This window comes from Aphis gossypii, chromosome 1, assembly GCF_020184175.1.
Source record: "Aphis gossypii isolate Hap1 chromosome 1, ASM2018417v2, whole genome shotgun sequence".
NCBI classification, from domain to species: Eukaryota; Metazoa; Arthropoda; class Insecta; order Hemiptera; family Aphididae; genus Aphis; species Aphis gossypii.
The window spans coordinates 9968487-9995614 of record NC_065530.1 but is presented as its reverse complement, the minus strand read 5'-3'; the positions used below and the strand labels follow the sequence as shown (position 1 = coordinate 9995614).

At 31.8% G+C, this 27128-nt stretch overlaps 1 protein-coding gene across 2 annotated transcripts; it reads right to left on the bottom strand.

The window, feature by feature from the left end:
* Nucleotides 1-26942, bottom strand: LOC114125662 (serine/threonine-protein kinase NLK). Of its 2 annotated transcripts, none has more exons than XR_003592534.2 (9): nt 26207-26940; nt 16828-16957; nt 16702-16757; nt 4960-5152; nt 3823-4032; nt 3434-3622; nt 3110-3314; nt 2839-2995; nt 1-1142 (listed from the first exon to the last, which is right to left on the bottom strand). XR_003592534.2 is itself a non-coding variant. In XM_027989426.2 (9 exons), exons 1-9 carry the CDS (start codon nt 26422-26424, stop codon nt 1133-1135), a joined length of 1305 nt encoding a protein of 434 aa, XP_027845227.1. In that variant the 5' UTR covers nt 26425-26942; the 3' UTR covers nt 1-1132. The 2 variants fall into 2 exon arrangements, 1 of the variants encoding a protein (XP_027845227.1); XM_027989426.2 differs by having other exon boundaries at nt 2902-2995; nt 26207-26942.
* Nucleotides 26943-27128: the final 186 nt, after the last annotated feature.

The following is a 27128-nucleotide window of genomic DNA, read 5'->3' as shown; positions in this document are numbered from 1 at the left end:
TATATTATTAAAATTTAATAAATCACCCGCTCTATTTGTTAACAAAAAAAAAAAAAAAGAAAAAAATATAATGATAATAATTCACACAGCTATTACAAATATCATGTTTTAAAAATCTGTGAAATTATATAATAAAATATATATGTTGTTAAAATATATTATATTATAATCCGACCCGTACAGATGATTACTTAAAAACTATAACACTCTGAATGTATGCATTTTGTGTTATTAGGCGTATTTTGAATACAAAATAACGTATATTACGTCGATTGAACAATACATAGATGGATGGAGGAGAAAAAATAAAAATAGTGACATTATTACTATACAGCGTGGTCGTTTTTCGGGTTCGCGAAAAAGAACATGACAATTAAGTGCGATTCACATACATATTATACACATTTAAAATGTACAAATAATTATTTACATTACGAAAAAAATAAAAATCACTTAGGTACGTTATTTACAAAAAGTATTTTCCACGCGCATGACCGCGTTGTCGTATTCGTCTTTTAACGCGTTAATATATTGTACATAATTAAAAAATAAAAATAAACGTCTTTCCGATACATAACAATATTTTATAACCGTTTAAAGCTCATGCTAGGTTTTTAAGCCGATAGCGTTTACCGTGTGCGTATGCTTTTAATATCATTACCGGACGAGTAAGGTTTAAAAAACGAATATTATTTATATTTTTTCATAATTATAAACATTTAAGTTATCATGTAATATTGGTAAACATTAAGAATCGGAAAAAAACGGTTTTATCGTCGGTAAAAAAAAAATAATAATTAAAAAAAAAAAATCATAATTATAATAAGAAAATAAGCGTACTAAAAAAAAAAATAATAATAATAAAAGTTGGACACTGAGCTTTCAATCGTCTAAATAAGTAAAAATCAAGCATTTTGCTCACACATACAATAAAAAGAAAGAAATAAAAATTCAGAACTATGTACAATTTTTTTTTTTTATGTTTAATCTTCTTGTCTCGATTTCATTGTGTTATATTCATTCAGTCTCGGTCTCGGGGGGCCCAATTTGAGATCCGGTTATCACGTTAATATAATATATATATACAATGTAAATACATATAAATATAAGGAATTGAGGCAGTCTGCTCCGATCAAACATCACTGAAACACGAAAAAATCAATTATTACAACATGTTTTTACATTATTGTGGTATGTTAACTAATTGTACTCCGTTAGATAGTATTAATAATAAATACAACCAAACATAATTGAGGGGCATAATTTTATACATAAAACGCAAATCGTTAAAATTAAAAACCTCTTGCCGATATCAGGAAATCTCTGAGAGTTATAGCATTATATTTTTATTCTTAAATTTTACTGTACAGACCACAATATTGCCATACAACATAATATTGTGTTATCTATTAGAAGACATTGACACTATAACCAGTATATCGTCCGGCGTTATCGTCCGGAAACCATACAAATAGTGCAACGGAGGAGGGGAACGTTATCATTAAAAAAAACACTGAGGGCGGGGACAATAAATGAAACAAATCGATACCGTACTTTAACGACATATTCAGTTTAACAACACAATATTTAACTGCAGCTGTCATCACAAAATACATGCACAATATAGTATACGTATACACACACACACACAACATTTATATAATTAATATTTATCACCGACAAATATATGGAAATATATTTTACTATCAACATATGCTATTTGGAAATAGCGAAAAATTCGTGTTATGGATTACATTGATATTGTTGACAATTTTAAGTATTCAATTTCAATATAAGAATTTAAATTACATAGGTATGCCAAATTTTTTTGTTAAGTGAAATACTAGTAGTTAAGCATCTAGTCAAAAATTAACGTTTCTCATCACTATTTACGATATATTATAGTCATAAGCAAGAAAATTGTATATAATATCTTGTTTTTAGTTTTGTCATTCGAATTTTCTATGAAAATTATTTGTAAATTTTTAAATAGGCAGAGAAAGTAGACGTTTTATTTGAGTATTATATGTATAATGTTGTCAATAAAAGAAATCGTAGCAAATATTATGTAGATAATAGGTTGATTCTTTGAAAACATACGATTCGGACTCTAATCAAATTGTTATAAAACATTTTTTTTTTTTTTGTTCTTTACTAGTACATTAAATATTCTAATAGGTTTTTTTTTAATTCAAAAAAAAAAAGGTTATTAAAAAAGCAATAAGAAGATTAGTATATTGACCTCTTATTTATTCGAAAATATATTTCATTGTAATAAACAATAGAAATAATATTTATTTAATGTAAAAAAAACCTGCAATTTATTCAAATTTTTGGTTTAATCCAATAACATACATTGGTACGCTTCAAAAACAATGTACAATGTAAAATTCGTCATGTTTAAAAATAGCATTTTTTTTTTCAAACAATTATAAATGCTAACGTCGAATTTACTATAACTGCGCAACCGTACAATATTATCAAGTATCTAACCGTAAACTAATAACAACGAAACGTATTTTCTCACATATTATATACTTATGAAGTAAGACCTATCCAACAACATTATTCAAAATCAAAACGATAGAGTCACGTTTGTGCACATTCACAAACCGATTAAAAAGTAAAATTTTTTGCCAAAATATTAAATAAAAATAGAAATAAAACACAAGTACATTTGGATAAGTTTCATGCCGAAATTGCGACATACCTATAATACATGTATACATAAATGTATATATTCTGTAAGATAATAGTTAATTGTACGTGCTATGCCGAGATATTATTAAAATGTATGTATATATGCATTATGTATACAATATATATATATATAGGTACCAGTTAGTCGAGGTGTAGTTTATTTGGTGGTTCAGAAGAGTTGGACGTTTCTCACAGCCTTACCTTGAGAAACTTTTAAATGCCGCCGACTGGGGATTTATGCACAATGGCACACGGTGACTGCTCAACTGATCGCCGATAAACTTATGAAGTTCCTCTGTAAATTATAAAGATTTAGTAAAACGTGAATATAAATTTCGTCAACTTGACATTTTCTTGTTTAAAAACTACATAAACAAAGTGATCCTGTATATTAGGTATACATGCGTACCTTTGACTTGTTGTACGTTTGACATTTTCTTCTCCCATTTGTCGTCGAAGGTCTGTGGCGCAACCGGTTCGTAGTCCATACAGAAATGCCGGAGACCCGTCAATGGTACCGTGAAACAGCATTTGCACATGCAGCTGTGATACCTGAGACGACCCTCGTCTATGTAAGGATGGACTAGCGCATCCATAACGGACATCCGTTTATCCTGTATGCAACGTAAAGACAAAACCGGGAGTTAATGAAGAGAAAACAAAAATATAGTTATCGACACATGACAAAGAGGCTATTACAAAGGCTTAACTTGAGCTGTACGCAAACACTTACCGGGTTGAAAACTAGCATTTGGGAAATCAAGTGAACCGCCTCGTGCGTCATCAACGAAGACAGAGAGTACAATAGCGACATGGACGGTTTCTTCATGCGTCGTATGAGCATGTGGGAACGGGCGGCCGGACACGCGTGAGCCATGTCTTCCATGGTTGGCGTACCGAGCAAGTCCGTTATCAACTCCAACTATAAAAATGACAAGCATTTACATACGTTAGACTATAGGTAACGTTAATATTATAAATTATAAACATTCATACGTCGTCAAGTATGCGCGCACACATTTTACGATTATATACTATATATTAATAGATATTATATCACCAAAATGGTTATCATATTTCCCAACCCACGTGCACTTAACTAGGGGTATTTGAGTTGCTTACTTGTTGAACTGTGTCTTGGCCTTGGAACAGTATCCGCCGAGTGACGAGTTCAGCGAATATACAACCGACGCTCCACACGTCTATGGCCGATGTGTAGTGTTTGGCTCCCATCAATATTTCCGGCGCCCTATAATATTGTGTTACCACTTCTTGAGTCATGTGTTTCGTCTCGTCCGGTTCTTCTACTCTGGCCAGACCAAAGTCACATATCTTAAAACACGGGAAATTTGAAAAATATTATATGTTGCAATAGCGTATTTATATTATAAATATAAATGACAGTTTTAAAGTAGCTTTTTCGTTTAATTTTTGCATGAACACGATGCTACGGCATTTGAAAAAAAATCATCTAGAAAAAATTGATAAATGAACAAAATATATAAAAAGTAACACGTTCTATCGTGAATTCAACAAAAACAACGGGGCGCTCTCGGTGAGCTCAAATTTGATGATAACATAATTATATTATAATGTTAGTTGTTGCGGATTTTGATCGCTTTTGACGATTTATTATCACGAATACATCAAAATGCTTTTAAAATATTCTCCATTATAATAATATCTGGAAACAATACAAGCGTATACAACCAAAGTATAGTTTCAAAAAACAGGAAAAGAAAACTGAATCGACTAATACGATACAGAGAGAAACTTAAAACTGTACATAATTGGTACCTATGTAGTTATAGCGTTATATAAAATATTATAATTGTGATAAAAAATAATTTTTATACCTACATGTAAAAAATTATTCAAATTTTTTGAGCAAATTAAGAGATTTTATTTTCAAATTCATTTTTGAACTGTTTTTTTTTATTATTGCATGCACACTATTTTAATGTATTTTAATTAAGTTACGACAAAAAAAAAAAAAAGAAATACCATCCATTGAATCACGTGATGCATACGGCGGTAGAATTTAGGCGTGAAATTAATAAACCGTATTCTGAATAGAAATGTAAATTATCATTATTATTATTATTATTAAATTTATACTAAAATATGAACTCTAATTATTAAAAAATATGCTTTTATCATATCACGAATCAATATAATATTATATTAAAGTTAAATACATAATATATTTTATGATGATATTAAATACTTATAGTATAATTATTAATTATATATACGCACCTTTAAAATACAATTACTATTGACGAGCAGATTTCCTGGTTTGATGTCCCTGTGCAATATTCGTGCAGAATGCAGATACTTGAGACCCCTAAGGATTTGATAGAGGAAAACTTTTATGTGGTCCGGCGACAGCTGCTGTGGCGACACTATAATTTTGTGCAAGTCGCTCTGCATTAGTTCGGTTATCACGTATCTACGAGTATGCTACAAGTCAAGGAAATGAATATGACGATGATATAATAGACGTATACAATATGATGTAATATTGATATACGTCTCGTATGTCCAGATGCTTTTATAAAACATAAAAAATAATAAACATATTACGAGACAACGCTCTAGTTATCCACGTCTAGTTCACTATTATAATGTAAACAAATGGTATACAGTGCGGGGACTGGGTACAGGATGACTGTATGCAAACTGACTGTATTTTTAGAATGATGGATAGAGTTTTATAGAACGACACCACCACCACGTGTTTTAAGGGATCTTTTTGTCGTTTTAAAAATAAAAATGGGGGGAAAAGAGTATCGACGACAATATTATTAGTTATTACTCAACCATGGGTATCCAATCTCGGGGACGACGACCACAGTATATAACAATGTATATATAAGGTATACGTACAATGATGTTAAACGGAATATAGATGTAATACCCATTTTATACCGTAGTGACGACCCCATTTTTCATCAAGACTTAAAGTAAACACGAAAATTGAACGCGTCGGAGCTATTTGGTTAATCGATTGCTACGTCAAGTCTACGACGCAACGTTGGTATTTAATCAAGATCGTATTACCAGACATACATTGTCCGGGGACAGCGTTATATTAAAACGACGACGCGAGTAGTCTATATTATAAACTTATTTTATCCTATATGTGTCAAACAATAATAATTATTGCACAATATCCGTGTACGAGTACTCGTTAATAAAAGCAGTGCAATAAAATTAATGACTGAACTATGTAATAAATAATAATGTATTATGATTTAAATGATATTGTACATATTATAAGCATAACTCTATAATACCGTGCGCCGACTACACTAGATATTATTTAGTTTATGATGATCGCTCGTCGAAAATCGAGGTGAAAGTAATAAAAGAAAAAAATATGATAGCGTTTAAAATTATTATTTTATATAGGTAATATATATTATTGTATAATAATTCCAGAGATGCAGCTGCTAAAAATTTGGATTTTTAGACTAACTAGGAGCAGGCAACACAATAGAAACTGCAGCGCGTGCAACGAGTATATATCCTTGACGACGGATAAGTATTGTCAACGTTCACCAGTAATAAATTATCTATATACACTATATATACTATAAACACACACTTGATTTGTGTAGTTTTATAATCACGTGGCAAAGTATAATCGAAAAACACGAAGGAAAAAATACTAAAAAAATAACAACAACAAAATTCTTTAATGCTTTTAAACAATAAGAATAATCATAGAATTTAATATCAATCATTAACACGCGAAGAAACTCGTATATTTCCATAAAACATAAACTTTCTTATTTAAAATAATCGTGTTATTTTAAGTATATACGCGTTTAATCGTTGACGATGACGACACTATACGAGAACCAATACAAATCTTCGAAGCATGAATATAATACTTTTCATCTAAATATATAATATTCAAGGATAAAGTAAACGAGTTAAAAAAAAAATTAATAACAATGAAAGACGAGAGAAAAAATAGCAGATAATACTATAGATCGTAAAAGACATCGTATATAGCACCAATAGAAATATTATAATGTAGCGCGATACATTGTGATTTTATTCTTCAAAAGCTAGTTAATGTGTGCTTGTTAAATTTTAAATTTATACTTACAGTAACTATACAATTTAACGAGTTTAAAATGAATACTTTCTCGGTGCAGTAAATAATAAGTGGGCACGACTTAATTTATGTGTAGGTTATAGATAAATATATTATATACCAACATTATACAATAGACTACATGCGTATACACAATGTTGGGTACAATAACATTATGTATAGATGTCAACATGGCGGTCACGAGCAAAAATATATTATACCAAAACTGAGAAAACAGAGCTGCACATTAAAATATATCAAAATAGTTTCAAGTGTCTAAAACAAAAAATAACGGTCTTATGAAGGGTGTAGAATGTAGATATACAAAGAAAAACATTTTATAGTAAGAAACATATGTCTAAATACTATTAGTATCTAAGTAAAGACTTTACTAAAGAGTATCCTGTAGTTACAGTGCACCTTTTACCTAACAGATCGATATTTTTCGAAGAGCACGAGAAGATAAAATTTAATACGCCTGCTATATAATACACTTATACTAGAATAGTTAAAAAACATCAATCGCTAAAAGGATGTTATGTGCTTTGATGGTCTTGCGGTAAAATTAATTATATAATATATATATATAATTATTAAATAAATACAATCAGTTCCCTTAGGTATTTTCTCCCAATTATTCAGCTACCACAGTCCCACAAAACAATTCAGATAGGCTCGTGAAGATTTTATATTTTACTTTTCCTACGCGTGATTGTAGCTATCCTCCACTGTGTACCGAATGCAGCTTTGAGGCTGTATCAGTATTATTTTACTTAATGAAAACTTTTTCGGAGGTCATTGACGAATAAGACCCATCCAAAGCTTATGTTAAATAAATTCCTGCAGCGCGAAGAGTTTGTTGCACATTTGGTTGCCATAATATATTGGTATATTGAACGGGAGGACAAAACGAGCTAAGCTATTTTATACAAAGGGAACGCACGGTATTATACTCTGACGACTTATCAAAAAGAGAGAGGGATAAAGATATATATGAAAGCTATCAGCCGACGGCGGTTATCCAGTGTAATGAACGGGAGCGGAAAAAAAATCCATAGAACGTTTTGAAACAATGTACCATTATTGCATATCTATATAAACATTAAATGTTTAGTTTAACACAACAATCGTTTGAATCGATTTTTAAGTTACAATGACGTAATATGGACAAGACTATATTTATGTGTACACACAAAAGACTAAAATCGTACTTAAACGTCCAAAATAGCAGTTATCAATTACGCGCAAATAAAATAGATAAATATAATATATATGACACTGTACAGTTTATTTTAATTATACGCTTGTGATAGACGAAAAATATACAATCTGTTTGTAGCCACGATGTAAAAAAAAACATACGAGGTACACAAGACATAGTGTCCATAGTCTAAAGCACCCCAGTATTATATGCTACATCACTGCCACGTGATGACTGTCACCACTCTTTAGGGGGGAGGGTAAGAGTGCGAGATTACTAACGCGCACGAGCTATACAGCTACAGCTCGCCCTCTCTATTTAATGCAAGCACAATAAAGTAGCACAATATATAAGGGAGGGCATGTCGAAAAAATCGAAGGACGTCCGATCGTAAACAAACAAAATATATAAGTACGAGATACCTTCAAAGTTCCAAATAGATTTTTAGAAGTAAACACATACTTCAAATAACCATATTAAATTTACAGTAAAAATGTTCCAAAAATCTACTTATTAGAAATTAAAACATAATGACGAAATTATACAATCAAAATTATTATTAAAGCATAATACAATGACAACATATTAAGCGATCGCTTAATAAACAAACAAACGTCGACGTCTGTGAGAAGCGTACACATTACGCTAAGCAGACGAAATAACAATTGGTAGCAGAAAATTATTTTTTAAAGGGTAGTCGTTGACTATAAGTGTTGCGTCCGGTTTATCGGGGACTGTATACGGGACGTGTATTTTATACATAATATATTCGCAGAGTTAATAAGAGTTGTAGTTAGTACCATAGACACATACATATAATTTTTATGCACAGATGCACACGTTATAATAATTCAATTTCCGCCAGAGTTCTCTGCACATAAGCCACAGTGTGTATGTGTGCAACATGCGACGCAAACACACATTTTAATTGCCCAAATCTATTTGTGTTTCAACGACATGAGGAGAGAGAAGACCTGTGTAAATCATTCAAATAATTTTTGAGTTAATTCACTGATGATGATTATACAAGGGGGAAAGATAGAGAGAGAGAGCACTAATGGGCAGAGCGCAGAGTTACGCGAGCACATGAAAGAGGAGGTAACGTCATTTAAACGCGCATGTGGCCGTTATCAACTTGCAGATTGTAAATATCGAATATTAACGCGCCATATGCATAAATGAAAAAATAAACCAAATATTTAAATTTTTATGAAACACAATCGGATAAAATTACAAAGCCAAGATTGATGACCTTGTTTTGTAAAAATATCTACGTAAGTGTATCATTACGACTGTAAGATACATTACGTATTTAAATGTGAGAGCTTAAGATGAAATAATCATACTTTACTTTCTTTAAAATTTTAAAAAACCCTCGGATTAGACATAGAAATATTGAAAAATAACTATTATTTATTGTTTACTGAAACTGAGTCACATTGTATATTATAAACGCTCTGCAGACTATGCGAAGATGTTCGCAATGACTATAATAAGTCGTCATTATGGTACGGATAGACAGACTCAACGAGTTTCTCAGCAATAAATATGCACAAATTATTTTTGAATTTGATCGTGGCGGTAAGTATATACAAATTGAATATTTTTAATACAACGAAACTCGAAGTACACCTCTTGATAATAGCCGTTCAGTTACCTAGTACATTATACAAAATTCACGACTATAACGGTTGCAAAAATAACTAGAAACAAGATCGTATTTCGAAGTCAGTCATTAAATTACTTTAAATAAATATTTACCAGTTAATATTTTAATTTGAATAATAATTTGCATTCATACATAGAATAAATTATAAAATTAACTATCAAATAAATTCACTATCATGATGGACGATGGTCGCACGATTCAGTCAAAGCATAATATAGTAATAATAAATCTAAAAGACCTCTTTAATTAAGAAAAAAATATGAGTAGATATTTTTTTTTCTATCACATACTATAATTACATTTACTGTAATATTATGAACCAAAATTGATGTAAATATATGATTATAAAACCGTTTAACGTGGACGCGAAGATTATATTGTGTGCATACATTACATAGCACACATACGATTTTAAATATTGTACTATGGCGTGATAAATAAAAAATCTCGTAATTGTACGTAGGTAAGTACGTATAACACGATTATAAACAACAGTCAATAACCTTCCAATGGTTAAAGTCATGTTAATTACCCAGCTCCTGAACTGATTTTGTTCAAAATCAATTTTTAAAGGTTTACTCATAAATTCATAAAAAACAGATAAAAATTAGAAATCTTAACAATGAGATTACAAAGAATATACAGTGCATGTGTAATCAATATAATTATAACGCGCGATGACGGCGACACACATCTCTGACTCAGTCATCGTCATTACTTCCGGGATTACTGCACAGACAGCGGCATACTAACTGCCACTTATGTGTGGTAGTTATGGCCATATAGACTTCGTACATCGAATAGGGAATCTTTCGAGGACTTATTAAACGTTTACAAAGTTACAAAATTCCAATGATTATATTCCAGAGATTATATTATTAAATTGATTTCTAAACAATTCAAAAATATGATTATTAATACAATATCTGGAGCAGAAAAATGAAACGGTAATACAAAAAGCAGGAAGTATAAATATATTTGACCCTTTTCGATAATCTCTGCTCACTCTATATCTAGTGGAATGGCTTTTTTACTTTTATATTTTTTAATATACAAATAAGAAATATATATTTTAGTGCCTGGCCACAAATTTATATACACACACAATATATAATATAAATACGAAGAGCGTCACGGCTACACCGTCTCGTGTTTTTAACGATCTCCCGGGCTCGCAAAATTATTAATCCCCTTCAGGCAGTCTACACTTCACCACCCCCGCCAACAAACGACCCGTTACGGAGGGATGGTGCATCGTAGAACGGGAAGGGTGGGACACAGCCACCGAGAGGAAACAGGGGCGTCGTCGGTCTCGGGTCGAGTCGCCGGGCCATCTGCCTCGGCCGTAACCATGGCGACCGTATCATTACGCCGCGGCCCGCCACCACTACCTAAATTACTGCCCTTTCCCCTCGGTCCGGGCGGGTGGCGCCCATCAAGGGCGGCAAAGGCGGTATACGTAGCTTACTATATACTTCCACTGCCACCCTTTCTGCAGCAGCAGCAGCAACTACGCAGCAAAGGCCATACCGCGTCATCGCACGTGTCACACACAAACACACACACACACTGGACGCGGACTTTAGGGAAAAGCAAAAAGGGCTCTGCTGCCGACGAATTCGATTTTTTTCTCCTGCTTTTCACTCGCGTATTATATTATATAGTTGCTGCTGATGCTGCTGTAGTTGTTATTACATATACCTATAGCGAATTCGTCAGGGGCTGGGAATGATCAATACGCACGGTTAACAAAGGGGAGAAACGACTATGGAAACGTGCATACAAATATATCTTATACATAACACACTTACTACACGCGACGGTTTTTGGGGGATTTGTTGGTTGCGGACGACGAATACACCACCGACCGGTCGACGGAGATTGAAAGAGGGAGAAGCCTCGGCAGGTGCCCTTGGAGCGGAGCGCTTGCGGGAATGCGCCGGCAATAGTCCGGTCGGGTGCCGGTCGTAACCGATATTGTAGAAAAACCACCGCCATGTTCAAGGTTTCTCTCGATTCGAAGTCAAAGAGAGTCACTGAACCGAATCGATTATAATATATTGTGAATGCAAATATGAGGAAAAAAATAATACATCCTAAAATTACACATATAGTAACCGCGACACCGTGTGTAGAAGTCGAGATAATAAGCGACAGTTCCGCGCAATGGCTACTGCTGTCTATTGCGCGGATAAGTACACGAACGATTCAAACATCTCGTCTCACCACCGGAGACCGGAAGAAAAACATTCGTAATGTCGTCGTACGGCATTATATATTATATACTATGATATTAGGACAAGACATAAAAACAGTATGGAGTTTATTGGCATGGAAACAAATTCCTTTCGAGAAAAAAAACATATCTCGCTTAATATGAGAGTGCTCTGGTTTTTCTAAGTAAGAGTAACGTAGGTTTAAAAGGACTACAAGTAATAATCAACATTTTATTATAATTTATTATCTTAAAATACGATATAGAGACACCATCACTGTAATATAAATTTATTTTTACTTCGACTTCTTAAAGGTTTTCTAAATAAAATTGAGAAATTTGTATTGATGAATTCGTTATTTGTTGCATGCATAAATGAAAAATAATCAGTTTTCAGTCAACAGGAGATAAATAGTACCTAACCTATCCAACGCGCACGCCCACGCACCCGCAAAATCAATGAGTACGGGTATATATTATAATGTTTAAATTGTCCACAGGCCAACAGGACACAAGTATACCTAATATGTGTACAGCATATTATATAGTCTATGTCTTCCTAATAATATAAGATGATCCGATACATCCTTTATATAATTTTCGCAGTCGGCGGCGGCGCATTTCTCCGAGACGACGAATGTAGAACGTTGCAACAAGCTCATCGTACATATTACGCATGGAAGCACGCGCGGATACGCGGTGAACGTGCGAATACAGAATACGTGTCCGTTCACAAAATTAGTTTCGTTCCGTAACCCAAATTAGAAAACACGATATCATTATTTCCTATAATATAGTTTAACAAAACGTTAATAAAAAAAAAAAAAAACCAAACTTCGGTTCCGGGAAAACGGCACGATCGCCGAACCATCCTCAATATAACATATAGTACACACATAACTACACCGTGTTAAATTAAGCAACTGGTGACGATTGCCCGGGGGATGAATAACGAAAAATAAAGACGGCATACGGAAAACAAAATGAAACGAAACACGATCGAAAAGCGTAAAGCTGCAAACTGCACTTTGTAGTATATACGCGCACACGCATGCAAGCGTGCGATTACTGTAAAATGTAAACAGAATATAGGTACGTATTATAATATATTAATTGTGAGCCAATATCGCAAAGTGCAGTGCGCGCGACGAAATAACACATCGCAAAACGAACACACCCAGTGAACACATTATTTACATTTTACAGTGTATATAAAATATAATATATATTTTAATATTATATAGAATATAATAAATACATTTTTTTTTTTTACTCTAAACCGAGTCGGCACAGGTCAATTACACCCGGCCGGCAATGCACACGCACACAACAACAATTTTCCCGTCAAGGTTACCAACATTTCGACACCTCCCCCGCACCATCGACCAAGCCGGTCACCGACGGGTGATAGCCGTCTCAACAGCAGCGATCCGCGTATACCGCCGTACGGCCATCAGTCGGTTTTGTGTTACTACCGCGCGACGGCGGCGGCGTTAGGCCGAGCGGGAGGGACGCGGTGCGGGGTAGCGGCGGCGGCACGAACACACGCGCGCGCGGAACGTCTTCGCCCGGGTCTATGGGTCTTTGTACGATGAACCAGTTTTTCCCCCTGTACAGAACTACGGCGTCAGCGCCTCCTGTTGTACACATATACATGCGAGTACATGTGTGTACAATAATAATATGCTCAGCAGGTAGACTACACACGGCACACAAACGCGTGACCAAATATGCCCGGATAAATAAGCATATATAGGTAGGTACAATGAAATAAATGCACTTAAACACACACACACGAGCCCAGAGGAGAATAGTACACCGACGAACGACCCTTTTTATACTGATTTTTCGGAATGCATCCCCAGACAATGATGGATACCGCATGACTGTAGGAAGGTACAGGTACCCGCATGCAGCACTGCGCAGTGGCCTTCTGCAGCACAGGGCATCAACGAAACAATATTATTTACACGCCAAGCAGATACTAGAGAGCTACAGCTATAACACCTTGTATATTATATTTTAGTAATAACGTGTAATGGAGTATATTAGACAGTCGCCGATAAAGAAAAAAATACAATAGAAAAAGCAATTTTCCCGTTTCTTACTCGCGAATAGAAGAGAAAGTGTGGTGGCTTCTTTTTATCCATTACTGCAGTCGTTGTCAACATCATCATCATCATTAAAGTTAGAACCATTGGAAAGCCCCCTGTTAGCAAGAAAATTCAGGGAAAATCAGTTAATGCCGCCGGACTTTTCCTCGATTGAATTGTGTTAATACGCCGTATCGACTACCACACATCAATATGATACATATAAAACATCACTTACTATTCGAAATTTAACTATTAAATACAACCAAAGAAGTCTATGTCAATATGAAACGAGAACAAAAACATCGTCAACTTATAACAGATTCATGTTTTTTTTTTTTATTCTAAAATGTTCATACAATTACCTAATATTAAAATATTATTGCTTATTTATATTTAAATTATAAATCTCGTAAACACGGACTATTATATTCCAAAATAAATACCACTATTGACTTTTTTTGAAATAAAAAAAGTATAATATATCAAAATCTGACAAAACTGTTAATAACCCATTCAATTACGATATAGTAAAAATAATTTTAAACTATAACAGTAGTACATTGTAAATTATATAAAATATAAAGAGATTAATTTTAAAGAATGAAAAACATCACAATGAATTTTAAAACAACAATAATAAAGATATCAAACATGCTTTATAGTACAAATTATGGTTTATTTCACTTAAAAACAAATAATAATAATAATATAAAAGCCATATATATTGAAATAATCGCATGGTAAGGAGATTATAAACTCTAATACAGTGAAAATAAAATAATATCCAAAATAAATTTAATTTGGTGCAGATATTTTAGATATTTGAATGGTTTTTTTAAAGCAAAACGTAAATATACTTAAATGTATTTATTTTTCAATATGAAATAATAATTGATTTTCTAATTATGGGTTTTTCGAGATGGAATTAAAGTAAATATTTATGCATAATTTTTTTTTACAAAATTCACCCTTCTTAATTTTTAATTTGAATGGATCGAATAGGACGAGAAAATTTTTTTTAGAAAGCAGTAACAATAATAGGTATCTACACACAAAATATGTACTTTTTAAAAAACAATCAAACAAGCTCCCAGTATCTAACACATTCAAACAAGACAACTAAAACCTGAGCACAATACAATGTAATATCTCCCCTCTCTCTTTATAAACAACTTTAATATTATTGATTGGAGCAGATGATTATGGGAAAATGAGTTAACACAAACGAGGGCTGTTTACTGTATTACTCGAATAAAGCCCGCATTCAATATAGTCATATAGAGTATTGAGTATTATATTATACACGCGTATCCCGCAGCCAGCTCAACTGGTTTTAACTCAAAAAAGTAACCGTCAACGACAAAAAAAAAAATTTGAAAAGGGGAATAACGTGTACTTACACGAAGGGCGACCGACGGGAAAACATAGCGAGTTGAACGACCTTCACCCTCACATTTTCAAACGGTCTACTGATCACTATTGCTGCCTTTTTTTTTGCAGGATGTAACGTAAACGCAGAGATTTTTCCAAACATTACACTTATATATATATTAAGAGCTAAAAGGGGTGTAGCTTAACAAACGTTTACGAATTATTCTACAATTTAAATACAACTTATTATTCAGCAATTTTAATGCAAGTATCAATACAACAATATTTATGCTTCTCAGACCTAATGTATATTTATAGTTATATGATTTAAATAAACATTTTTCTAATTTAAAAATTCCAGATTTAAATCTAAAAATGTTACTATAATAGCTGATATAGAAAATGGTTATCAGTTTATCATAGTTGACATAAAAATGTATTGTTTAACTTTCTAAAACAGGCAGATTTTTTTTTTTTTTTTTTTTTGTAGCGATTATTACTCTGCATCTTATTTGTATTCATAATTCAATAAAATATAAAAGGGTGAAGTCCTTTTTGCTGTCATAATATTAGTTTACAACAAAAATTGAAGGAAAATCAGTCGTCAAAAATCGTCAATTGTATGTTAAAAATATCGTACCATCGTCATACATTATTCACTACCTATATAATCATTTATCGTTCTTAGTATGATCATACATACAACAATAATCTCGAAGGTATATGCACTCGAATGAAACCATAAACACCGTATACGTGATGTCTACAGTTACTAACACGCACAATAGTACCTAGAGACAAAACAAGATTCCAATGTATTTTGAAAACATAACAAAAAAAATAATACAATGTACCTTCATATTATATTGTACAACATTATACATTATACAAATTATTACATATGTGCGCGTGCGCCTATGTGCACCTACAACAAATTTCTCTAGGTACTCTTATATTTCACAAGTATAAACAATAAATATTTTATCAAAATAGTGAATATGAATGTGTATACGGTTGCGTTAAACAGCCGCCCAGTCTAGGGCGAATAAACCCGCTATTACTAAAGACCTATGAGAAACAAAGAAGAGACAGGAAATACTGGTTTATAATGGCGAGGTAGGTAACATTGTTATAAACCGGGTGACTAATGCGTATTAGCTCGATAGGAATGCACGGTCCTATGCCACTCTATAATTTAATGTCATCGAATTATCCATCACTTCATCGCGCGCGCGCGCACACACTGTGATGGTTATTACGGAAAATATAACACATTTTTCCGGATTGTCTATATATGGCGTTGCCTACCTGCGGTAGATTATAATATAATAAAAAGGATACATTTCTTGAAAGAAATCCAAATGAGGCGGTTGCAGAATGTCAAGGGCGGACAATACCTATATAAGAGTAAAAAAAATTCATAGTATTTTTAAAAATTAAAAACGAATAGATTTAAAATAAACTTACATTTTCGTGTTTAAAATTGCATAACATTTTTAACTCTCTAAAAACTCGTTTTGAAGAAACTAGAGATTGAAAAACATTTGGAAGCTTTTTCAACGCGACTCTTCGTCCGTCTCGTGGATCTGTGACAGCCCTGCAAATACAATTCAAACGTTGTTATTAAAGTATTGAACTTGGTATATAAGTAAATATTAATTTACTAAATAATGCTAAGAGCACCGTTCTTACATATACATAATACAAACATAAATATAATACAGATAACAATTATACTGATTAAATTCAATTTTCATTGAATCTATATGGCCTTGTTAAAAGTTGACTAATATTCTATTCTTACAATATGATTATGAATAAAAAATTATGTTTGGCAAAGAAGCAAAAGTCTACGGAAACAGCGTGGCATACACTGTATGTCTGTATAGAAAAACACTTTTGGCGCATATGAATCGGTTTCCGCTTAGGTCAGGGTCGCTTTTCGATCATGAATCGCACTGATATGACGTCTATAAAGTTTATCAGTATAATGATGATAACAAACTTAACATACAATATGAAAGAATACTATTTTTCGATAATATGTATAGTCAAAACATAACATATTATTAAACACAAATATTGATCAAATTTACATATACAACGACGATATATTATAAATAGTAATTGCATGTGAATACTACTTATTAAAATACACCAAGATTCTGGAGATTATTTAAAAAAAAAGAGACATTAGGTTTCAAGTGTTTTTGTTATTATTTTGAAATAAAACACCATACGCGGAGATTACAAAATATTGCTTGAAAATAGTGAAAACCGACATATAATAATATAAGCTATCTGCCAAACTATAATATAATATATACATACAAGAGAGAAGGGCACTATTCGCGGTCATTCAAGAATTCGGACAACTGCAAAGTGATGAATGCAAAAAAAATTTATCGTGTTGCGAGTATATTTTCCTTCCACTCATGCATATACTATAATATAGCATCATGAACCTACATATATTTTTTTTAACCACAGTACAACTTTTTTAATCACATTTTTCACAGTTATTTGATTATTATTATGTACGAGGAATATTTGACTGTTAATGCTACTGCTTCAGTTCACAGTTGATGGGAAAAAGAAAGCGTAGAGACCGTGTAGAGGTTTCATTGTTATGCTTTCGTTTCATATCAAAACACCAAGTGGAACAAAGACCACGTTACGTCCCGATTGAAGACGACAACGCGTTTTCCGACCGAATACCGTTCACTGGCAATCGTCGTGTCGACCTATCCCATATTTTACACTAATAGAACCGTATTTTTTAAAAATAATTTTTTTTTGTACACAAGTCTAATTATTAAAGTACCAACCTACAATCTACAAAACATAGGTAACATTATATGCTATTTGAACTCCGCATTATTATATAACCTACACCGCCGCTGTCATATTTATCGTTTATAATTTATATCATTTGGTTTTCTTTCTATTTATTTCTTTTTGGTCAGTACCGCCGTATATGTACGTGTATTATATACTGTAAGTTTCAAGGACATATTCATTTAATAACTTCTATATGAGCGCTACCAGGCACATACCACGGTTTTCAGACCGTACATATTATTTGATCCGATAAAGATGTGTATCTCCTACTACTCTCGTCGCTGTTCCTTCACAATCGTCTTACTCCCCACACACACAGCCGCATTTACGAGTAAATATAAAATTATTATTAATTATTTATATGCTGATGTATTCGAAATTAACTCCTATATTGTAAAAACACCTCGATAGCTGTTATTTTTTGTATTTTTGTTTTTATACTTTTTTCACTTAGTCGCAGCGCGCTGCAAGATAAAGTAAACACTACTTTTGTAGTTTTGTGTAAGCGACACCTGTGCCAGAGCTCAACTACTGCCGACTATGATCCAGCAGGTGGCTGACACACAACAGCAGCTTGCAATCTCATTTACAGCAACCGACCACCAGCAGCATCAGTTAGATGTTCTCAACCACAAATAAGCACACATACACACACACACATAATATATATATGAATATTTAATAATACATGGCTTCTCCGTTGTACACACAGAGCAAACACGAAATTAAACAATAAAAATAACACATGTGCATCAGCATCACACGAACATAATAATAAAATATAGCTAATAATAATAAAAAAAATTGTTAAGTGCTGCGTCGTCGCGCGTCACAAGAGTTCTCGTTCATTCACGTATTAATAATCTTCTTTTATTGACTGAATAGGTTTTTCAACCCGAGTTTGTATAACGAGAGCAAGTAATAAATTCTCGTAGGTACCTAATATTTAATATCATAAGATACGAGTATAAGATGCTAGAAATAAGAGTAGAGGGAGGAGGTCGAAACTGTTTATTTTAAATGCGCGCCTGGTCACACGACGGTTTTCTTCGTGGGAAATTAGTGCTGTGCCATGTACAACGGTATACGCATGCGCATATACTGCAGAAGAGTACCGCAGTCGAATTCTCTAGTGGGCTGTCTTTCTCTCCTCAGGTTTTTTTGTTTATTGTACACACACGTAACTATATACTATATAGTTAAGTTATTATTATTATTTTTTTACATAATAATAATAATCATTAAAAATACCCCGTGAACAACAACCCTTCCATATACAAACGCATATTCTATATTATATGCACGCCATTCTGACACAGAACATTGTTGGGTACAATTGGCTTCTAAACGACGGTGTATATGAAGCACACGGAGGCCTATATGGTATGCGAGTGGCGTAAATATCGATTCATTTAAAGTAGCAGCAGCGACGACCGACTCAGTTGTTATACCCGTCGTCCGCCCCACTATATATTATATGCGTATACGGCACACAAACTACTCGAACGGATCACTAAATTAAATATGGTTTGATCAACTTAACGGCGCAGTTGTATACTTGTATAATATATAAATATAAATACAATATGTAAGCACCACACGTTGTGCGTATACTTGTGTGCACGGAGTGGTACGATAATGTTAACATTGACCCACGACAATATTATATTACGTGTAATCTATAAACTGATAAAAGGTGTTCATGCACAAAGGTTCGTCCGTTCGAAATTCAATTATTTTTTTAAAAAATATACTTCGTGGCTCACGTTAAGTTATATTACACGACTCCGCGCATGTGTATCAGCGTAATGAGCAAATAAATTGCTAAAAAAATCTAGGATTTTCATTTTTCAATCATTATTTTAGTCCCCCGACTACTCCGAAATCCGATCGTATTAATATTCAGTAATGAAACACTTAAGTTTATTCGACGTTAAGACTTTTGCACTGAATTATATGTTGTAAACTCGGTTGTAAAGTTGTTATTGTGTTCTAAATAATAACTGTGCTATAGTAAATAACACATTATTTTAAAATATTTATAAAGTACATCACTATATCAGTTGTTTCAGTGATCAACGCACATCGATAGAGAGAGAAAGAGAGATACTTAATAATAACTAGTATTCTGTCATTATGGCGCATTATATAATATGATGCCAACCAATAATAATAAATAGTCTAAAATTGAGAACATTAAAGTAATTAAAAAGTGTTATTTTTTAATTTTTATTAGGTTTCATTGTTTGCATTTAAATCATTTAGTACATTTTTAGAAAGTACCTACCAAAATACGAAAACAAAGCATTGTGGCAAAACTATGATATTTTACATCAATATATATATATATATATATAACAATGTACAACGCTTTGTCATGAATCATTTACTATTTTAATACAAATTAAAACTTTAAATCTTTCTATATTAGGAGATGATATATGATTTTAGAATATAAGATAAAGTATATCAGACACGCAATAGTACATATTAAGTTAAATAACATATGATATTATCAAAAGTTTTTCTATTATTGTAGTAAGATTAATTTATTATATTTTCAATATGTATTAAATAAATGTAGATAACAGGAATTATTACAACATTTAAATTTAAATGTGGGTAGATACAGCCGAAGCGTAACGTCTATATGGGGCGACTCCAGTTCGAATAGGTTTTGGTTCGTTGATTATACATTTATACCGATACGAAAACCAGGGCAACCTTAAAAGTTACGACAGAGGCCTCACTGGTAGGTGACTTAGTCTAATATGTACAGATTAAATATAAGTGTATATTATATGTAAAAGCAAATATAGCAATACAAATCATTATGCAATAATAAACTATAAGGGCACTTGCTAGTAATAATTATTACAATAAAACAATATCGTATAAATAGTCTCTTTCTTATGTACCTCATTTCTGTAGTTCCGCGAGAACAAAAGAAACATTAAAATAAGACCAACTGCAAAAGTTTAAAAGGAGAATAAAAATTAAATAAATACTGTTTTAGAAGACCACTACAAAAACGTTGTAAAGTGATTACATAATAATAAAACATCAAAAAATAAGCCACTGGCAGAGCCACAAAAGCGAATAGCCTTATCGAACACAGCCAATTAAAAAATACTTGACAATGATATTAAGGCAGATATTATACAATGTCATGCAGTATGCACGTACGAAAAAATTTTTTGAACATCTTAACTTATTTGCGTATTATTTATTTTCAGTATACAAAGAACGCACACGCACTGTGCACATTAGGTAATATCACATAATATGAAGTATAAGTAGAATAGTAGTATCATCGGGGAACTTTATTCCGAAGCAGCTGAGAGTAGATATACCTAAAGAAAAGGGTCCAGACATATCCAATAACTGGTTGGTATTTTTCCGCCATGCACAGATGTTAAGGTTGCATAGCTATAGGCTATGACACCTGCTTCTCTATAAGCATACAACAGGCAGCCCTTATAGTCCTCCCAAATCGGTCTTCAAACAACTAAACATCACGACAAAAAAACAGGTTTGATCCCTCAAACAAACAATATGTGCCCACATCTGGCTTCCCAGTTCGCCTTGGATTTTTACAATTTTCATCTCGAATTCAAACAACGTACCAACATTTTTTCCGGTTGGTTTTATATTTTGTAGAGAAATGTAACAACAAAGAATATTATAAAAAATATATTACTCGTATATTAAAATAGCCAAACTTCCTTTTGTGAATACTATATTATCATAATCATAGAAATTGTTTTGTACATTAATGGTTAAATTAGAAGGTTTATTAGAACAACATAATGGGAAACCTACTTATTATCAATATTTCTTATAAGACTTCAGTAAATGCGTTTGTAGGATTGTACTTTTTCAATACGTTCTCATACTCAACTAGCAACAACGATTTTTATTTGTTTTATATTTAATTATTTTTACCAAAAAACACACCAATATTGATAGTAATAATTAAGAAATAAGAATAAATTAATATAAATAATATTATTAAATTTGAGAACGAAACCAAGTACGTTTTGTTTTCAATAAAATACAGAATAAAATAATTTAATGCCTACCTATCACAACGAGTTTAAAACATATACCAACAATAATTGTTGAGTATGAATTAAGAATTAATGTGAATCTCAAATAGATTAAATAATCACAATTTTTAAGTACCCAATAAATAATGATAAGAGAGTATTTATTTTTTTTAAACATTAATTCAAAAGAAATTTAAATGATGAATGATAACAAATAAAATTCCTTGGAATACATTATTGAAAAATGTGTACAGTTTTGAAAAACCATTTTATTTTAAAAATCAATTATTTAGTTGATTTTTTGATACCGGGTAGTGTTAAAATTAAGTGACCTTCAACTATACTATGGTCGGTTATTTTATAAATCATATTATTATATCACTTGGAAATAATATTGTTATAAAAAAGTTCTAAAACTAAAGAAAAAAGTACAAAAATAATTAAAGTAATATTATTTAACAATAATAAAGAGTGTACCTAATTCATATTTTTAGGTCAAAAATCTATTAAAATTATAATAGGTACATTCATATTATGTTATCAAAAATTCTTGACCCTTTTATATTATTAATACTTAATAGTATAGATAAGAAAATGAAATACTAGTAATAATATATCAATAATTTGTGTCAACATTATAATTTTACTTTGCCATGTATATATGTAATATGTGTATAATATAATAATATTTAATTTAAATTAAATTAAATTTGTCATTACTCATTACATTTTTATTAAAAAATAAATTAAGCATACTTAATTAAAAATAGTTAAATTAATTTTATTTCTTTATTGAAATGTGTAATTTTTAAAATACAAATAAAAACTAAAATATAGTTAAGTATTTTCCCCTAGTCACATTTCCCACCATTGACCTAATTTTAAGAACATAAAACAGAAAACTCCTGACACAGACTTTCCCCGAATCAATTTTATTATTTTTCTGATATTATATAACATATTTATTAGCCATATTAAAGTATAATATTATCTACTGAAAATAAATATATTTTCATAATATAATAAAATAAACTAAATATAGTTTAATTTTAAATAAATTATTATTACCTATATGGGTATTATCACAAAATCTTTAAATTTGGGTCTAATTTATTTGTAATATCTTTACAAAGCATTTTCTATGAATAACATAGTATACAAATTAAACACAATTTAAACACACAGTAATTATATAGGAGAAATACTAATCATAAATCCCAGTATAACTTATAACATTATAACTATCGGGGGCAGATCCAAACCAAGATAACAGAGGGGGTGATTTTTAACGGATATACATGATAAAGATAAAATTTAAAATATTAATTTTATTATAGGTAGGTTATTTATTTAAATAAAAAAAGTCTTAAAAAAAAAACATGTTACGTATTATTAATATTGGTTACGAATATCTCAAATCCAAATAGAGGGGAGTAGTCGCCCCATTAGCCCTCCTCTGGATCCGCCCCTGATAAATATTGTTATTTAGCATAAAAATTTAAAAAAAATGTTCTGTATTGTTAATTATTAATTATTGGTTATCATATTGAGAAATTAAGAATAATCAATAGACTTATAACGTATAAAACATCATAGAAATATTAACAATAATTATTTTTATTTAAAAATGATTTATTTTGACTATTTTCATCCATCACTAGATAATAAATAAAAATAAATTCTGTAAGATTTATGAAGAACAAAAAATTAAGAATATCCATAATTTATAATAGTGAAAATAGATATTTAATGTCTTTTTAATAAACTTTTGACAATAATTTTAAATTTAAGGCTTGTTGATTGAAAATCAAAAAATACTATTATTACAAAATTCAGATTATAGACTAATATTTTCATATGTATACAACAATTAGATATCAGGAAATATCTCGGGAAATATATACCTAAAGTTATCTTTCACTTACTGGTCTAGAACCACAAACAATATGGGGTGCTCTACAGCCTTAAGATAGCTGATAGATAGTATCTTACCCCATATCTTACTTTAAATGTTAATGTAATTTGTAGATTTATAATCCTAAAAAAACTTTACAATACATTCAATACTATGTTGTGCCCATATTGTATCATTAAAATGTTTAAAATAAACAAGCAAACAAATTTTTATTTATGAGACTACCAACAGTATCAACAAATAAAATTTATAATACAGTAAATAAAGTATCTATTTAAATTAATATATTAAACAAGTAACACGTAATAAATTATTTCATTAATCACAAAACTCATAACTAAGTTTTCCTAGTAATTTTTATCTTTGCACTTTGACAGAAGGTACCTAGTTAGAAATTATGAGTAAGATTTTATACAACTATAAATTTATCAATAAATATTGAATACTAAATAGTAAATATACATTATACAGTATTTGTAGTTATTTAAAAAACAAACCGAATACAATATCAACATGAAAACAATGTTAAAATGTTTTCATAGTAAAAATTATTTTATAATAGATCTTTCCAAGGGTTTTTCTAAATTCATAAAACCTCAAAAAAGTATAGGTAAATTAAAAAGAAGTAAATACTAATTTATTATTGTATAGAACAATTTAGGATAGCATTAAGTCTTAACAGTTAAATAACAATTAACATATTATAATATCAGAAGCTAGGTACCACTACACCTACTTACCTGCAGTAATATTTAATATAAAAACAAAAATCACCATGATATAATAAAATATTTAGTTTTAGAACTTTATTTATAACTATTTACGATACCTGAGTAACATCATCTAACAACTAACTTATTCACATTTAAATTTAAATTATTATGTTTATTCATAAATATTATATTCAACACAGTCCCTAGTTCAAAATTAGACTCCTTGCAATAATTTTCAATAAGTCTCTCACCACTGTCAAGGTACCTAACTATAAATGTATAAAGTTAAGTTCCAGATCTAGATTGAAATAGTTCAGGGCTCATGGAAATTGCTGAATAGATCAGGCTTACACTGATTTCACCTATAACTATAAGCATATTAAGCATACCTATACCACATACATACTTATGTCATACACATAAGGTATTATTTACATATTTATAGATATTGTTTGTTGACTTAAACTATTAAAATATGAATTATAATTTCAATTTATTTTCATACTGAATAATATATTATCTTATAGGTACAATAGTATACTACAAATCCTATAGGTAGTAATTTATTGTCCACCAATTTTAACACAATTTGTATTAAGACTCAAAACTAACTAATCAATTTTCAAACAGAATTCAGTACTTTTTTAATTAAAGATAATATATTACATTGATCTTTAAATTATTTAATCAGTATTTATTGTAAAGGTAACATAATATGGAACAAATAATGGTAACAATGTGATTACAATATCACTTATCAGTAAATACTAAAATAATGGTAAAGCCTACAGATCTCACGCACATACATAATATCAATATAATATTATACTTGAAGTATTTATAACGATTATACCTATTTCTTATGTATCTATGAACATGAATATAAGTACTTTAAAAACAATGCCTTGGTATTTTAGGTATACCACAGTGAATTAAGTATCAAAACAAAAGATATTAGGTACACCTATTAAATTATATGAAGTACCTATCATCTTAAATGGTTCAATAACAGTACGATAAATAGTTGTTGGGAAATCAGGAAATACAAATTAAGCCACATAGGTACCCTAAGTCGAATAATGTGAAGGTGTACAACAAAATCTGTCTGACGAATGGGTAGCGTTTTGAAGCAGAGGTATACCAATAAGTATCTATATGAACTGATAGATTCAATGAGTGTGATAGGTATATTTAACACATTCTCCTAATGATTTCTTATGACACAATAAAGGAGTATGTCGAAACCCGAGTGTGGTGGTCATTGCGCAGCGGAGTAGAAGCGATACCGTGGCGCTTCGTAGGAGTTACACAATTTATGGTCAACTTACCAGACTACTCCAAAGGCGCCATATCCAATAGGTCTGTCCGGCTTATAGTCTACCGGATGTGCGGTGGCCGATTGTGCGGCATGGTGAGACTGCTGTTGAGCGTGGAAAAACTGTTGCGAGGCGCTGGCCTGCTGGTGGTTGCCGACTGGACCGTTCGTCGAGCCCTGCATCAGCGACATTGACACCCTGGAGTGTCGGCTCGGGCCGACCACAGCCATAACAGTACGTCAGTGACGGTTAGTCCACGAATTCCGGCGCACGGCTGGTTTCGTTCTCATTTACGGTGCGAGAAAATCGACGACGACGACGACGACGACCAGAGAGTCCGCGAATTCACCGACACGGTCAGCTACACGTACGTCCCGTGAAATATCGTGTGTGTATTGTACACTAGCCAACGTACACGTTTTGAATTATTACAAATATTAAATTTTTATAATCGAAGAATGACTGCTATTGTTGTTTCGTCTCGGCAGTGGGACACTTATGCGCGTGATAAGGATCGGCGGTCGGTAAGACAAAAGGCATTAATAATAATAATTACAACGTTGACGAAGATATAATATAAAAAAAAACGACGTGCGATTATACAAAAACACAAGAGAACGGGACAATAATATTATATTTCAACCGTGATCGAACGCGCGCTGCCCGGGACCGACCACACACACACAAAAAAGCGACGAACAACCGTTTGCCAAGTCGTTCGACCGACACTGAATCAGATTATCAGCATTCAGAACGACTATTACTGATTGAGAAAAGGGAGAATCGGGCGCGCGCACGCACTCACTATATGATGACTATACAGCTGCCGCTCACGCACGCACTACGCCGAGCAGCTGCGGGTCAATGGAAGTGATAAATGGGTACAGTGCTGCCGGATTCGAGAGTCGAATACGGTTCACGGTGAAAACGGGTT